Source organism: Salmo salar, chromosome ssa18, assembly GCF_905237065.1.
Source record: "Salmo salar chromosome ssa18, Ssal_v3.1, whole genome shotgun sequence".
In the NCBI taxonomy this organism is placed as follows: Eukaryota; Metazoa; Chordata; class Actinopteri; order Salmoniformes; family Salmonidae; genus Salmo; species Salmo salar.
This window is the reverse complement of record NC_059459.1, coordinates 24,462,459-24,478,115: the sequence shown is the minus strand read 5'-3', so window position 1 is coordinate 24,478,115 and position 15,657 is coordinate 24,462,459. Positions and strand designations below refer to the sequence as shown.

At 43.5% G+C, this 15,657-nt stretch overlaps 1 protein-coding gene across 2 annotated transcripts in view; it reads left to right on the top strand.

The window, feature by feature from the left end:
- LOC106577125 (pro-neuregulin-3, membrane-bound isoform) overlaps nucleotides 1-7,366 on the top strand; it is a 393,710-nt gene extending 386,344 nt beyond the window's left edge. For both annotated transcript variants that reach the window (XM_014154879.2, XM_014154878.2), the window contains exon 9: nucleotides 2,806-7,366. In XM_014154879.2, the coding sequence (XP_014010354.2) occupies nucleotides 2,806-3,424 (619 nt within the window). In that variant the 3' untranslated portion in view covers nucleotides 3,425-7,366. The remainder of the gene's footprint in view (nucleotides 1-2,805) is intronic.
- Nucleotides 7,367-15,657: the final 8,291 nt, after the last annotated feature.

Genomic DNA, 15,657 nt, shown 5'->3' with positions numbered 1-15,657 from the left:
GACATTGTTTTTTGGAATTTTCCAAGCTGTTTAAAGGCACAGTCAACTTAGTGTATGTAAACTTCTGACCCACTGGAATTGTGATACAGTGAAATATAAGTGAAATAGTCATTTACTTGTGTCATGCACAAAGTGGATGCCCTAATCGACTTGCCAAAACTATAGTTTGTTAACAAGAAATTTGTGGAGTGGTTGAAAAACAAGTTTTAATGACTCCAACCTAAGTGTATGTACACTTCGACTTCAACTGTAGATATCTACATAAATCAATGCAGATAATTAAAATACAAAGTACAAACACGTACAGTGCCTTCGGAAAGTATTCAGACCTCTTGACTTTTTCCACATTTTGTTACGTTACCGCCTTATTCTAAAAGGGATTAAATGAAAAAAACTCCTCAGCAATCTACACACATTACCCCATAATGACAATGCGAAAACAGGTTTTTAGACATTTTAGCAAATGTATTAAAAATAAAAAGAGAAATACCTTATTTACATAAGTATTCAGACCCTTTGCTATGAGACTCGAAATTGAGCTCAGGTACATCCTGTTCCATTGATCATCCTTGAGATGTTTCTACAACTTGATTGGAGTCCACTTGTGGTTGGACATGATTTGGAAAGGCACACACCTGTCTATGTAAGGACCCACAGTTGACAGTGCATGTCAGATCAAAAACCAAGCCATGATGTCGAAGGAAGTGTCTGTGGAGATCCGAGACAGGATTGTGTCGAGGCACAGATCTGGGGAAGGGTACTGAAACATTTCTGCAGCATTGAAGGTCCCCAAGAACACAGTGGCCTCCATCATTCTTAAATGAAAGAATTTTGGAACCACCAAGACTCTTCCTAGAGCTAGCCGCCCGGCCAAACTGAGCAATCAGGGGGAGAAGGGTCTTGGTCAGGGAGGTGACCAAGAACCCGATGGTCACTCTGACAGAGCTTTAGAGTTCCTCTGTGGAGATGGGAGAACCTTCCAGAAGGACAACCATCTCTGCAGCACTCCACCAAGAGTGCTGAGTGACCAGACAGAAGCCACTCCTCAGTAAAAGACATATGACAGCCCGCTTGGAGTTGCCAAAAGGCACCTAAAGACTCTCAGATCATGAGAAACAAGATTCTCTGGTCCGATGAAACAAAGATTGAACTCTTTGGCCTGAATGCCAAGCATCACATCTGGTGGAAACATTACACCATCCCTACGGTGAAATATGGTGGTGGCAGCATCATGCTGTGGGGATGTTTTTCAGCGTCAGAGACTGGGAGACTAGTCAGAATCGAGGCAAAGATGAACAGAGCAAAGTACTGAGAAATCCTTGATGAAAACCTGCTCCAGAGTGCTCAGGACCTCAGACTGGGGCGAAGGTTCACCTTCCAACAGGACAACAACTCTAAACACACAGCCAAGACAAAGCAGGAGTGGCTTCATGACAAGTCTCTGAATGTCCTTGAGTCGCCCAGCCAGAGCCCAGACCTGAACCCAATCTAACATCTCTGTAGAGACCTGAAAAATTAGCAAATATTTCTTGAAACCTGTTTTTGCTTTGTCATTATGGGGTATTGTGTGTTGATTGATGAGAGAAAAACAATTTAATCAATTTTAGAATAAGGATGTAACCTAACAAAATATGGAAAAAGTAAAGGGATCTGAATACTCTCCGCTGACACAGTATGTGTACAGCACATACTGTTCAACTCACTTCTATAACCTCACCTCAAATCTATGAACAGAGCAATTTTGTATTACAATGTTTAATTCTGTACACCATGGTCGTATATTTGCACTCTGTTGGGTGCATGCTTGGATGTTTTCAGGCTGATTGTATTTTCCACATCTAACGAGATTTGCTCCAAATGTTATTGTGGGCATTAGCAAACTGACATCCCTGTTATCAGAGAGCAAGGCCCAATATGGCTTTCTAAATGTGTCTCGTTTGGGGCTCATTCCAAAACCTCAGTGAAAAAGAGAATCATCAGCTTTGAAAACCCCCTTGTTGGAGGCTTACATCTCTGATTAGGCTATTACAAGAAAGAGAGTGACTCAAAGTTAAATATTGATGCGACAAGAGCAGCTAGCCTTTGTCAGGGATTATGAATTATTACACAAAGATAATGAGCCCCAAGCCCTAGATTGTACCTCAATTGAGACGTTGATATTACAGAGAGGATATGTTGCTGTAATGTGAGGTAGCTTATGCCAGATCACTTTGAGAAAAAGAAGAGAGAGCAAAGAATCAATATTTGATATCAACAACACAACACTTTGACTTTGAAAGTGCCTCATGAAGCACAAAAGCAATTTCTATGTCGGGAACAAATGGTGGACTATCTCATGTCTAAAAGTGAATGGGGACATTGTTGAGCGCTGATTACTTCATTAATTATCCTACATGCTCAGATGCGTCAAACATATTCTTGTTGGACTAAATATTCATGCCATGCTCCATTTAGTTAAGTATCCCCATTTCAAGGTGTCAAATCAATAATGTAGTGTCTGAATTCCCTCTTAACTTTCCCAACTCATGATCCAGTTCATACTTTGTGAGAGTGTTGGGCTAGATAAAGACATGAAAGAGAAATGTCAAGCTCATCTTGTCATTTTTGTGCTCTTCATGACTCTGAGATGGCAAGGTGAATTTTGGCTCACAGATTACCCTTTTTCTGTTTAGGAAGGTGCTTTAAAGGCTTGAGTTAAAATGATACTCAAAGCAATTAACTTTTCTTGAAGTAAAATGAGTACACGTGGGAATTGACAGCAATTGTAATTATCTCTCTCTCTCTTTTTGCTCTTCCCTTCATCAGGTGCCAGCTTGTGAGGGCCGGGAGCGACCCGCGACAGGATGCCTTTCTAAATATGCAACCCCCCGTGTCGGTGGAGCAGTCGTGGGAGAGCAGGGTGAAGGTGCGCTGCTGTCCTCTGGACCAGGGCCTGGACCATGACATCTCCACTTCCACCTGGAGCCTCAGGCGTCCCAGATGTCCAAGCCGCTCTTCCCCTCCTCCTTTCCGGACCTGCTCCATCCCTATCATCCCCTCTGTCCAGGGCCACAAGGACGAGGTCTCCTGTTTGCAAACAGCTACTGGCTCAGCCACCTGCAGCACCATGCCCAGTAAGGAAGTAGGAGGGCGTTCCCTCATCATTCTGCACCCCACCTCCACCTCCTGCTCCTCCTCTATTGGGGGCCAGCAGCAGGACAAGGTGGCCCTTCTCCTAGAGGAGGCCCAGGAGCATCTCAGGGCTCTTGCCCACAGGAAGCAGGAAGACAGCGTCGGCGCCGCCCCTCAACTGCCCAGAGAGACTGTGTGCTTCCTGACACTCAATGGTGGAGCAGCGGGGGGTTTGAGCCCTAATGGACCCACTGAGACCCAGTTAATGAGCCCTAGAGAACCTCACAGAGACTCAGCCCAGCCCTGCCAATGAGACAACGAGGTCTGGGCCCTAGCTTCCTGTCTGGATCTACAGTAAAACAACTGTGGTGTCTTGAAGTCAAGACTGTAGAGAGCTCTGCATCAAAGGGATGAGATTAAACTGAATAGAGAAAAATAATATCATGGAATAAACAATGTGCATACTGTATGGAAGAATGAACAGAGGGATGGTCTATGGAGTGATGAAGAGAGAAATTATGTATATGCATTTATTTAAATGAGAAGCTTCTTAGACAAAAGAAACCAAATAGTCTGTCATCTCCATGGTGTTTTTAATTGTAAAAAAAATTATATATAAATATATATGGATATAAATATATGGAATTAAAAAGGTGACCAAGTTCAGTTGAGGAATACAGGAATGATGTACCGTCTTTCTTTTTTTGTAAGAACTCCTCCACATTTTTCAGGCTTGGAGCACGTTTGTGTGGACCTCATGCACCCTTACCCCTTCTGTTTTGCTACCTGGTGTGAACCGACGATGCAGATAAACATGGCTGCCACAGCAACAGTATCTACTGTAAAACAACCTCTCAACTACCATTGTGAGTCTACCCAGCCAAGGATTATAACAGTCCCCCCTTGCCTTGGATATACCACAGCAGTATATTGAAGAACAATTACAGAATGATATAGAGAGACTTTTGCAGATAAACTACCCCAGGTTGACCCTGTCACTGGCTTGGGACAGCAGGTTGATAAGACAGGCGTGATGCTAACATGGTTGGCTAGTTTGGTGTCTTATTCCTTTTTTGTACGTGAGTGGAATTCCTCCTCTGCTGACCAAGTCGTTTAGCATGGGTGTTTTTTTCCCTCTGTCTAACCCCACACAACTCTGAGTACACACACACACACATTCCCTCGGCACACAACGACGTGTACAGGTGTGTTGGGGGTACACAGCAGGGATGGAGGGACCAAGGATAATAGGCCGGAGCAAGTGGAGGAGTTTCTGTTTTTTAGTTTCAGTTTGTTCGTGATGAACAATCAGCTGCTTTCTGGGAAAGGGGAGGGGGGGAGACTGGAGAGGGTGGTTGAAGAAAAATGTGTTTGTGGTACCTATGAAGTGGGGACTTCAATTTCTGTTTTGAATTTAGAACCAAATGTTGGGGGGGGAAGCATAATGGAGATTTTGCTGATTTTTTTTATTTTCTATTTCATTTTCAATGGTTCTGCCCCCTACCCCACCCACCCACTAACCCGTGAAATTGTGCATGCAGATAATATTTGTTTTCAGATTAACACCAATATTCTCTAGTGAGTTGCTGATTTCACTCACAATGTTTGGAATTTCACAATCAAATAACCTTTTATCAGAGGTTTACAAGCAGACCATAGAGGTGGCCAGGGCTTTGGTAGGTAGATAAGGAGGTAAGGCTCCATATTGCCAACAACCCTTTCAGAGTTTAAAAAAAAAATGATCTCCACAATGAGGTCAATGTAGCAGTAGTAATAACCATTGGAGGTTTCCAGATAAAAGCTAACTATTTATGTGTAGGACATATCCACTTGATGCCTAACAAGCTAAATGAATCGTGCTGCATGATGTACTTCATGCATCAACGACCAACAGTCGCATTTGGGTCATCAGACTTCAAGTGGAAATGTGCCGTTATCTGTAAACGTCCAACGTGTATTACTTTACCTGAAACCATTTTCAATGCATTTTCAACTGTTGGTCTTGGAAATCATACATGCTCTCTGTACATCCGCCCTGCTGAATGGTTTTTGCAGTTATGAAAATCAATTTAAGTCGGGCATCTCTCGTTTCCACTCTGAACATCTGAACACCACATTACATTTGCCAGTAATTGAACACTGTCTGCTACACTCCACATACTTTCCGTTAACTTTATCAGAGAAGAAGCAGTGAAAAGGGGTCAGCCATATGACTGCCTGTCTTGAAATGATTAACAAACTCATTGACCTTTCCTGCAAATGCCTCAAGACTAGGGTGAGACTAGGGTGAGACGTTCTATATTAGGTCCTCATTTTTCCATTTTCTGTCTATACATGTGTCTGTTTGTGAATCTATGTGAAGGCTTATGCATTTCTGAGAGTATGTGTTTTATTTTTCAAATCAGATTGCTCATTGGAGTGTGTGTGTGTATATGTGTGCTTGTGTGTGTGTGCGTGTGTGTGTGTGTGTGTGTGTGCATGTGTGTTTGTACATGCGTGCGTATGTGCATGGGTTTGTGTGTGCGTGACTATTTGCATGCATGTGGTTATAGAAGTTAATGCAGTGTGTACACATGGGCCCATACTGTATGTCTATGTCTTAGTAGGATATTTTGCTCAGCTGGACAGACAGCAGTGGAGAGGTTAGCTGGCTGATGGCAGGGTTAGACCATACAGGCCAGACAGATAAGAGACCAGCTTGATCCACAAAGACCTCTGACTGCCAGGGAAAGCAACCCCATCAGAGCGTGGCAGTGTCTACTCTCCCCACAAATGGCTGGAGATGTTTACAGCCAATGCCAGTGATGCAGAGCCTTTTATCCTCTACCCTGATAAATGCAGGGTTGTAATCAGAGTTTGTTGTGAGAGTTTGGGGGAATTATACTTTGTCAGGTTTGTTTTTCTGAGACAAATCCAGTTTGGGGTGTGGGAGGGGGTCCAAGCATTCCAAGGTGAAATCTCACAGCAGGAAAATGATTCAGCACTGTTCATTTCCATTTGAAAAGGCCTGTGTTTCTTAGTCTGAAGTTTATTCAGTGCTGTGAGTTGAGGCAGAAGAAAAAGTTAATCCCTGGTGACGATTCTGAGCCAGTGGATGTGTAAACCTCCCTGTAAAGCTGATCTGCCTTCATAGAGAGTGACGGGGCAAGGAAAGAAACAATCCACCATGGCTCGCTCTTGTACTTTTACCTACTGTGTGTGTGTGTGTGTGTGTGTGTGTGTGTGTGTGTGTGTGTGTGTGTGTGTGTGTGTGTGTGTGTGTGTGTGTGTGTGTGTGTGTGTGTGTGTGTGTGTGTGTGTGTGTGTGTGTGTGTGTGTGTGTGTGTGCGCGCGCGCGCGCGCGCGTGTGTGTTTGTAGTAGCAACGTTCATCAGGCACAGTGTACCAATGTGTTAATTACTGGTGCTGAAATTCATCTTCAGTCAAAAGATGTTCTGATTACTCAAGTATTCATCCAGAGATGTCTATGTCACACTTAATTTTGGATTGAGTAATGCTTTTCAAATGTGAAGGTTTGAAGTAGTTCAAAAGGTAAGGGTGTTGAATGACCAATCAACAAAACAGCGTTACATTAATTGTAATAAAAATATTCAGGGCAGAGCTATATTTCAGATAAGCATGGGATTATACCTAGACTAATTTCTAATGTCAGGCCAGGTTTGATAACCTTGATGTCAGCCAAGTGTCATTCAGATAATATTACAGATAATTTAACCAATAGCGTTTTCATGGTTATACACAGCTATGTGACAAGTGGTAGTTACATAGTTGTTATACAAAGGTAACGCAAAACGGACATGCAAGTAAAGGATGCAATAGCATCCGGATATAAAGTGGGAACTAAGGTTGTTTTGACCCTCTGCTGCCTATGTGTGAATTATCCTGTCACTCTATCATAGGCTGGTCAGACTGCTATATGGTTTAGGATATATATTATCCCTTCAGCTTCATATCATGTCACTGCGAATGTTCATTTTTGAAATAAGAATGGGTCTAAAAATGGGTCTTGAAATCCAAGTTGTGAACTCCAGAGATGTTCCATGCCAGTGTATGTGTGTGTGTTGACATAGAGTTTCCCCACAAAACCCTGGCTAATGTAAAAAATATTCCAGTTGTGATATGAAAAATAGAGTCTCATTTTTGGCAGTGAAGAACTTTATTTCAGTGATACCCCTCAAAAAATGATATAGTGGATTTTTCTGTTCATTTTATTTTTGTATTTTTGTTTTTCAATAAAGATGAGTCTTCAGTGTTATTTCTTTCAGTGCATCTGCAGAAAATGTAAGTAATATTACGGATATTTTGGAGATTATGGAAAATTCATAATCCAAGGTATTATTAGTTACAGCACGACTGTGCTTTGGCCTTAATCCAAAAAAACTATCAGCTACAGAATTCCTGAAATCTGATAAAGGTGCATAAAGCGCAGCTCAGGGATCAACAGATAAAGAATGGTCATAATATCTGAAGATTGCTGGTGAAGTCAACCTGGAGTGAGGAGGAGGACATAGGTGGATGCAGGAACACACAGACGACAAGGTAATAATGTGCTGAGAGAGAGAGAGAGCTCATTAGAAAGTCACTGACGGGGAGAGATGCAGTAGGATTTACTCAGACATAAAGGTACATGACTCAGACAACCAATACGTTACAGTCCAACCAATACATTACAGGCTAACCAATAATACTCATACTAGGTAAACAGAATGGTCATGTTATTTTCTGATGAAAGATATACAGTATGGACAATAAGAAAACTACCAAACACATGGCTGTGTGTGTGTGTGTGTGTGTGTGTGTGTGTGTGTGTGTGTGTGTGTGTGTGTGTGTGTGTGTGTGTGTGTGTGTGTGTGTGTGTGTGTGTGTGTGTGTGTGTGTGTGTGTGTGTGTGTGTGGTGTGTGTGTGTGTGTTTTAAGGTATGTGTGTGTGTGAAAGTGTGTGTGTGTGTACGTGTGAAAGTGTGTGTGCGTGCCTGCATCTCTCACAGATAAATCACTACTGGATTAAGTGAACATTTGATTACTGTTAATGGATCACTGATACTTGGTTGATCCCAGTCCAAGTACAATGGGAAGACACACATTGTTTCTGTCTGCTATGGTGACCAGTGATCACACACCTATAACCATACAGTTGAAGTCGGAAGTTTACATACACCTTAGCAAAATACATTTAAACTCAGTTTTTCACAATTCCTGACATTTAATCCTAGTAAAAAGTCCCTGTTTTAGGTCAGTTAGGATCACCACTTTATTTTAAGAATGTGAAATGTCAGAATAGTAGTAGAGAGAATGATTTATTTCTGATTTTATTTATTTCATCACATTCCCAGTGGGTCAGAAGTTTACATACACTCAATTAGTATTTGGTAGCATTGCCGTTAAATTGTTTAACTTGGGTCAAACGTTTCGGGTAGCCTTCCACAAGCTTCCCACAATAAGTTTGGTGTATTTTGGCCCATTCCTCCTGACAGAGCTGGTGTAACTTAGTCAGGTTTGTAGGCCTCCTTGCTCACACACGCTTTTTCAGTTCTGCCAACACATTTTCTATAGGATTAAGGTCAGAGCATTGTGATGGCCACTCCAATACCTTGACTTTGTTGTCCTTAAGCCATTTTGCCACAACATTGGAAGTATGCTTGGGGTCATTATCCATTTGGAAGACCCATTTGCGACCAAGCTTTAACTTCCTGACTGATGTCTTGAGATGTTGCTTCAATATATCCACATTATGTTCCTTCCCTCATGATGCCATCTATTTTGTGAAGTGCATCAGTCCCTCCTGCAGCAAAGCACCCCCACAACATGATGCTGCCACCCCCGTGCTTCACGGTTAGGATGGTGTTCTTCGGCTTGCAAGCGTCCCCCTTTTTCCTCCAAACATAACGATGGTCATTATGGCCAAACAGCTCTATTTTTGTTTCATCAGACCAGAGGACATTTCTCCAAAAAGTACGATCTTTGTCCCCATGTGCAGTTGCAAACCCTAGTCTGGCTTTTTATGACGGTTTTGGAGCAGTGGCTTCTTCCTTTCAGGTTATGTCGATATAGGACTCGTTTTTACTGTGGATATAGATACTTTTGTACCTGTTTCCTCCAGCATCTTCAAAAGGTCCTTTGCTGTTGTTCTGGGATTGATTTGCACTTTTCGCACCAAAGTACGTTCATCTCTAGGAGACAGAACACATCTCCTTCCTGGGCGGTATGACGGCTGCGGGTCCCATGGTGTTTATATTTGCGCACTATTGTTTGTACAGATGAACGTGGTACCTTCAGGCGTTTGGAAATTGCTCCCAAGGATGAACCAGACTTGTGGAGGTCTATAATTTGTTTTCTGAGGTCTTGGCTGATTTCCTTTGATTTTCACATGATGTCAAGCAAAGAGACACTGAGTTTGAAGGTAGGCCTTGAAATACAACCACAAACACCTCCAATTGACTCAAATTATGTCAATTAGCCTATCAGAAGCATCTAAAGCCATGACATTTTCTGGAATTTCCCAAGCTGTTTCAAGGCACAGTCAACTTAATGTATGTAAACTTCTGACCCACTAGAATTGTGATACAGTGAATTATAAGTGAAATAATCTGTCTGTAAACAATTGTTGGAAAAATGACTTGTTTCATGCACAAAGTAGATGTCCTAACCGACTTGCCAAAACTATCATTTGTTAACAAGAAATTTGTGGAGTGGTTGAAAAACAAGTTTTAATGACTCCAATCTAAGTGTATGTAAACTTCCGACTTCAACTGTATGTCAACCTCTGGTTTGATCATCAACAGCGTTTCCCTGTGTTTCATCTCACTGAGAGGCTGAGCACCAGCTGATTCAGGATCAGTCCAGGCAAAGCATGTGATGGGGTTCGAGAGACACTACAAACCAGTACTACAGCTCTCAGATCAGTGGCCAACAGCAAAGACGGGTTTAAATCAATAACAAAAATGATCCAGCAAGGAAAAAACATATTTTTTTTCTCCATACAATGACATCCATACGTTTAACTATACTGAACAAACATATAAACACAACATGTAAAGTGTTGGTCCCATGTTTCATGAGCTGAAATAAAAGATTCCAGAAATGTTTCATACGCACAAAAATGCCACAGATGTCATGCCACAGATGTCTCAAGAGTGTGCAATTGGCATGCTGACTACAGGAATGTCCACAAGAGCTGTTGCTAGATGTTTGAATGTTAATTTATTGACCATAAGCCAACATAATTTTAGAGAATTTGGAAGTACGTCCAACCGGCCTCACAACTGCAAACCACGTGTAAGCATGCCAGACCAGGACCTCCACATCCGACTTCTTCACCTGAGACCAGCCACACGGACAGCTGATGAAACTTTGAGTATTTCTGTCTGTAATGAAGCCCTTTTATGGGGAAAAACTCATTCTGATTGGTTGGACCTGGCTCCCATGTGGGAGGGCCTATCCCAGGCCCACCCATGGCTGTGCCCCTGCCCAGTCATGTAAAATAGTTTAGGGTCTCATGAATTTATTTAAATTGACTTATTTCCTTATGTGAACAGTAACTCAGTAAAATCATTGGAGTTGTTGCATGTAGCGTTTATATTTTTGTTTAGTATAATTGCATTTGTAACACATAATGCACCATATGGTACGTTTCAGCAGATCTGTGTACAATATCTGTCTTCAATCTGTGTCACGGTCGTCGTAGTGATTGGATCAAAATGCAGTGGGAATGTGTATGCTCATTTTATTCTTTATTAAATAAATGAACACTGAACAAAAAGAATGACGAAAACAGTCCTGTCAGGCACACAGCTAAACAAGAAACAACTACCGTAATTTCCGGACTATTGAGCTCACCAGAATATAAGCCGCACCCACTGAATTTTAAAAAATATATTATTTTGAACATAAATAAGCCGCACATGTATATAAGCCGCAGGTGCCTACCGGTACATTGAAACAAATGAACTTTACACAGGCTTTAACGAAACACGGCTTGTAACAAAAAAAAAGTCAATTCCTAACGCTGCTGTTTCCAACGTCTTATCATCGACTCATTAAGACCAAGCTCCCGTGCAGCAGCTCTATTTCCTTTTCCTTTTCCAACAGCCAGATCAATCGCCTTCAACTTGAAAGCTGCATCATGTGCATTTCTCCGTGTCTTTGCCATGATGAGGGTGACAAAATGACTACCGTAATCAGAATGATAGGAAATTTGAGAGCGCTCGATTTAATCTAAAAAGTAAACAAAAAAGTTGTTTGACCTTAACCCGTTCGGCAATTTCATTGGTCCAATGAAAGCTTCATGCCGCCAAAAAACTGAGCACGTCACAGAACGTGTTTTTTTGGAGAAAAAAAAATTGAAAGCGGGAAAAATCCATATATTAGCCGCGTCATTGTTTAAACCGCGAGGTTCAAAGCGTGGGAAAAAAGTTGTGGCTTATAGTCCGGAAATTACGGTACCTACAAAAACCCCATGAAAAACACCCCTACTAAATAGGACCTTCAATTAGAGGCAATGAGGAACAGCTGCCTCCAATTGAAGGTCAAAACAATAAACTAAACATAGAAATAGAATAACTAGAAAATAAAACAAAGAAATACAAAACATAGAACACTACCCAAAAACCCTGACAACACAAAACAAACACACCCCTGCCACGTCCTGACCAAACTACAATAACAAAATAACTCCTTATACTGGTCAGGACGTGACAGTACCCCCCAAAGGTGCAGACCCCGGATGCACCTAAACATAAAAAACACAAAAATAAACCCAAACTAAAAGGGAGGGAAGGGAGGGTGGCCACCGTCACCGACGGTTCTTGTGCTACACCCCCCTCCCCAACCTCCTACTACGGAGGTGGCTCAGGCTCCGGCCTTACTCCCCAACCTAACCTGTCCACCCCCGCTAACTGCTTATTATATTTTACCCCTCCCGAAGTCTCTGGACTAGGTCGCATCGCTGGAGACCTCGGACTGGAGGGCGACTCTGGGAGCTCCGGACTGTAGGGCGACTCTGGCTGCGCCGGTTCCGGACTGTAGGGCGACTCTGGCTGCGCCGGTTCCGGACTGTAGGTCGACACTGGCTGCGCCGGTTCCGGACTGTAGGGCGACTCTGGCTGCGCCGGTTTCGGACTGTAGGCCGTCTCTCTCGGTTACGGACTGTAGGACATCGCCGGAAGCACTGGACGGGGAACCGTCGCCGGAAGCTCTGGACGGGGTACTGTCGTCCGAAGCTCTGGACGGGGTACTGTCGTGGGAAGCTCTGGACGGGGTACTGTCGTCGGAAGCTCTGGACGGGGTACTGTCACCGGAAGCTCTGGACGGGGAACCGTCGCCGGAAGCTCTGGACGGGGTACTGTCGTCGGAAGCTCTGGACGGGGAACTGTCGTCGGAAGCTCTGGACGGGGTACTGTCGTCGGAAGCTCTGGTTGGGGACTGCGCACTGAAAGCCTGATGCGTGGGGCTGGCTTTGGAGATGCCAGACTATTTACATGCACCACAGGGCTAGTGCGAGGAGCAGGAGCAGGACGTACTGGACTGGACTGACGCACTGGAGGCCAGGTGCGTGGGGCTGGTACTGGAGGTACCAGACTGGGGACATGCACCCCAAGGCTAGTGCGAGGAGCAGGAACAGGACGTACTGGACTGGGCTGACGCACTGGAGGCCTGGTGCGTGGTGCTGGCTTTGGACACGCACCTTGAGGCTAGTACGAGGAGCAGGAACTGGATACACCGGGCCATGACCAGCACAGGAGGTCTGGAGCGCACCGCCTGCACCACCCGTCCTGGCTGGCTTGTCACAGTAGCCCTGCACGGGTGAAGTGCTGGCACAGGGCGAACTGGACTGTGCAGAGGCCTGATGGCTGCCGTGCGTAGAGCAGGCACAGGGTAGCATGGGCCCAGGAGACGCACCGGTGGCGAGATGCGTTGCGCAGGCATACTCCTACCAGGCTGCACGCCCACTCTAGCACGGCACTTGCGAGGGGCTGGGATCGCTCGCACCGGACTGTGCGTGCGCATGGGCGAGATTGTGCGCACCTCCACATAGATCGGCGCTCTCATGATCCCGCTGCTCCCCATAAAAAGCACAGGGAGTTGGCTTAGGGCTCTTGCCTAACCTAGCCACACTCCCCGTGCGCCCCCCCAAAAAATGTTTGGGGGGCTGCCTCTCATACTGTCCAATCGGCGCGTATAAGGCCTCATAACAGCGCCGCTCCGCCTTGGCTGCCTACAGCTCCTCCTTAGGGCGAACTTATTCCCCAGCCTGGTGCCATGGTCCAGCCCCGTCCAGAATTTCCTCCCATGTCCACGATTCCAGATAGCTCCTCTCCTGGTGCTGCTCCTTCCTCCGCTGCTTGGTCCGTTGTTGGTGGGTAGTTCTGTCACGGTCATCGTAGTGATTGGACCAAAATGCAGTGGGAATGTGTATGCTCATTTTCTTCTTTATTAAATAAATGAACACTGAACAAAAAGAACGACGAAAACAGTCCTGTCAGGCACACAGCTAAACAAGAAACAACTACCCACAAAAAAACCATGAAAAACACCCCTACTAAATAGGACCTTCAATTAGAGGCAACGAGGAACAGCTGCCTCCAATTGAAGGTCAAAACAATAAACTAAACATAGAAATAGAATAACTAGAAAATAGAACATAGAAATACAAAACATAGAACACTACCCAAAAACCCGGGAGGGGGGGGGTTAGAAGGATTACTATATCCTATCCCAGGTATTCCTTAAAGAGGTGAGGTTTCAGGTGTCTACGGAAGGTGGTGATTGACTCCGCAATAACCATAATAACAAAATAACCCCTTATACTGGTCAGGACGTGACAATCTGTCCCTTTTTAGTCATCAAATGATTACTTTAGATGTTTGAATTAAACCAGCTTTAGTCTTTAACAGTAGGTATCTCATCCATTATTAATGCATATCTTTTATGTATATTATATTTGTGTTTGTAAGCCACATACAAAATTATTATTTGAGAGTGTAACAAGCATTCAACATAAAACAAATCAAAGGTTGCCCATGCTTTTCAAGACAGAGAGAGAAAACAGAGAAAACAACAGCTCTAGGATGACATTGGATGCAAAAAACTGAAATGTAAAACAATAAAGGCACTGCAGACACTCAGCCATTATTGGGAGACTATATGGTGACTCTCCCTCAGGCTGCATTGAATGGACCCATTAGATTGCATAACTAAAGACCAAGATAGAACAAAGATAGCTGATTTGACTGGATCCTCAATCTATTCCTTCTGCTTTCTTCACCAAATAAATCACTGCTGATTGTAGTCATCAATCACAACATGAAACACAAACCATCCCTGACAGACTACCATTATAAACTGATCTTCCTTGATTTTGTTATGTATCTATTCATTTACCTTTGTTTATACTGAGTTTATTGAAACCAAATTCTCTTTTAGAATGAGTTGGTGAGCAGCAGGAAGGTTCATACAACTGCTATGATCTTGACTGACCACAGAGTAAAAACCGTGGCTTGATGTTGGTGCAGAAGAACGACCCTCTTTGTAGGACAGTGGCCCCATCACTGGAGTATTTGGAGATCCTAGACCACAGGGGGAATGTCTTCCAACACCCCCACCAGAAGCAAGCTTTATAGGCTTTATACTGAGCTAGGATTTGTATATGTGGATGATAGGTATGTTATTTTACCCACACTGACATTCATGTTTGGTCTTCTCTGGCTTGGCGATATCAATGAGAAATTGATTTCTATATGTAAAAGAGTCCACGCCACCGCTGTCATTGACATGATAAATCAGGCATGGTTCCTGAAGCGTCCACCTTCACTGTGAATAGTGTGAAAAACATTAGGAACACCTGCTCTTTCCATGATAGACTGACCAGGTGAATTCAGGTGAAAGCTAAGATCCCTTATTGATTTCACTTGTTAAATCCACTTCAAATCAGTGTAGCTGAAGGGGAGGAGACAGGTTAAATAAATATTTTTAAGCCTTGAGACAATTGAGACATGGACGGTGTATGTGTACCATTCAGAGGGTGAATTGGAAATATTTAAGTGCCTTAGAACGGGGTATGGTAGTAGGTGCCAGGCGCACCGGTTTGAGTGTCAAGAACTGCAACGCTGCTGGGTTTTTCCATGCTCAACAGGTTCCCGTGTGTATAAAGAACGGTCCACCAGCCAAAGGACTTCCAGGCAACTTGACACAACTTTGGGAAGCATTGGAGTCAACATGGGTCAGTGTTCTTAATGTTTTGTACACTCAGTGTATACATAATCTAATCTCCTGTTAACCATGATTCTGATAATATTGAAAAATCATAAGAAATTAAATGTCAAAAGGTATTGCCCTCTTCCTATTATCTATCCGAACAATAACATATTAAATATGGTGGCTGCCCTGCAGGCTGACAAATAGATCAAATATAGGGTACAAACAGGTTCCATAGCCACATGGCAATATATATTAAATGTTATTGTTGCTTCTATGTTATGTAATCAAACGACTACTAATAGTGTAGTTCATATGCAAGTCTGAAAATGGGCCAGAAAAAAACATTGATTA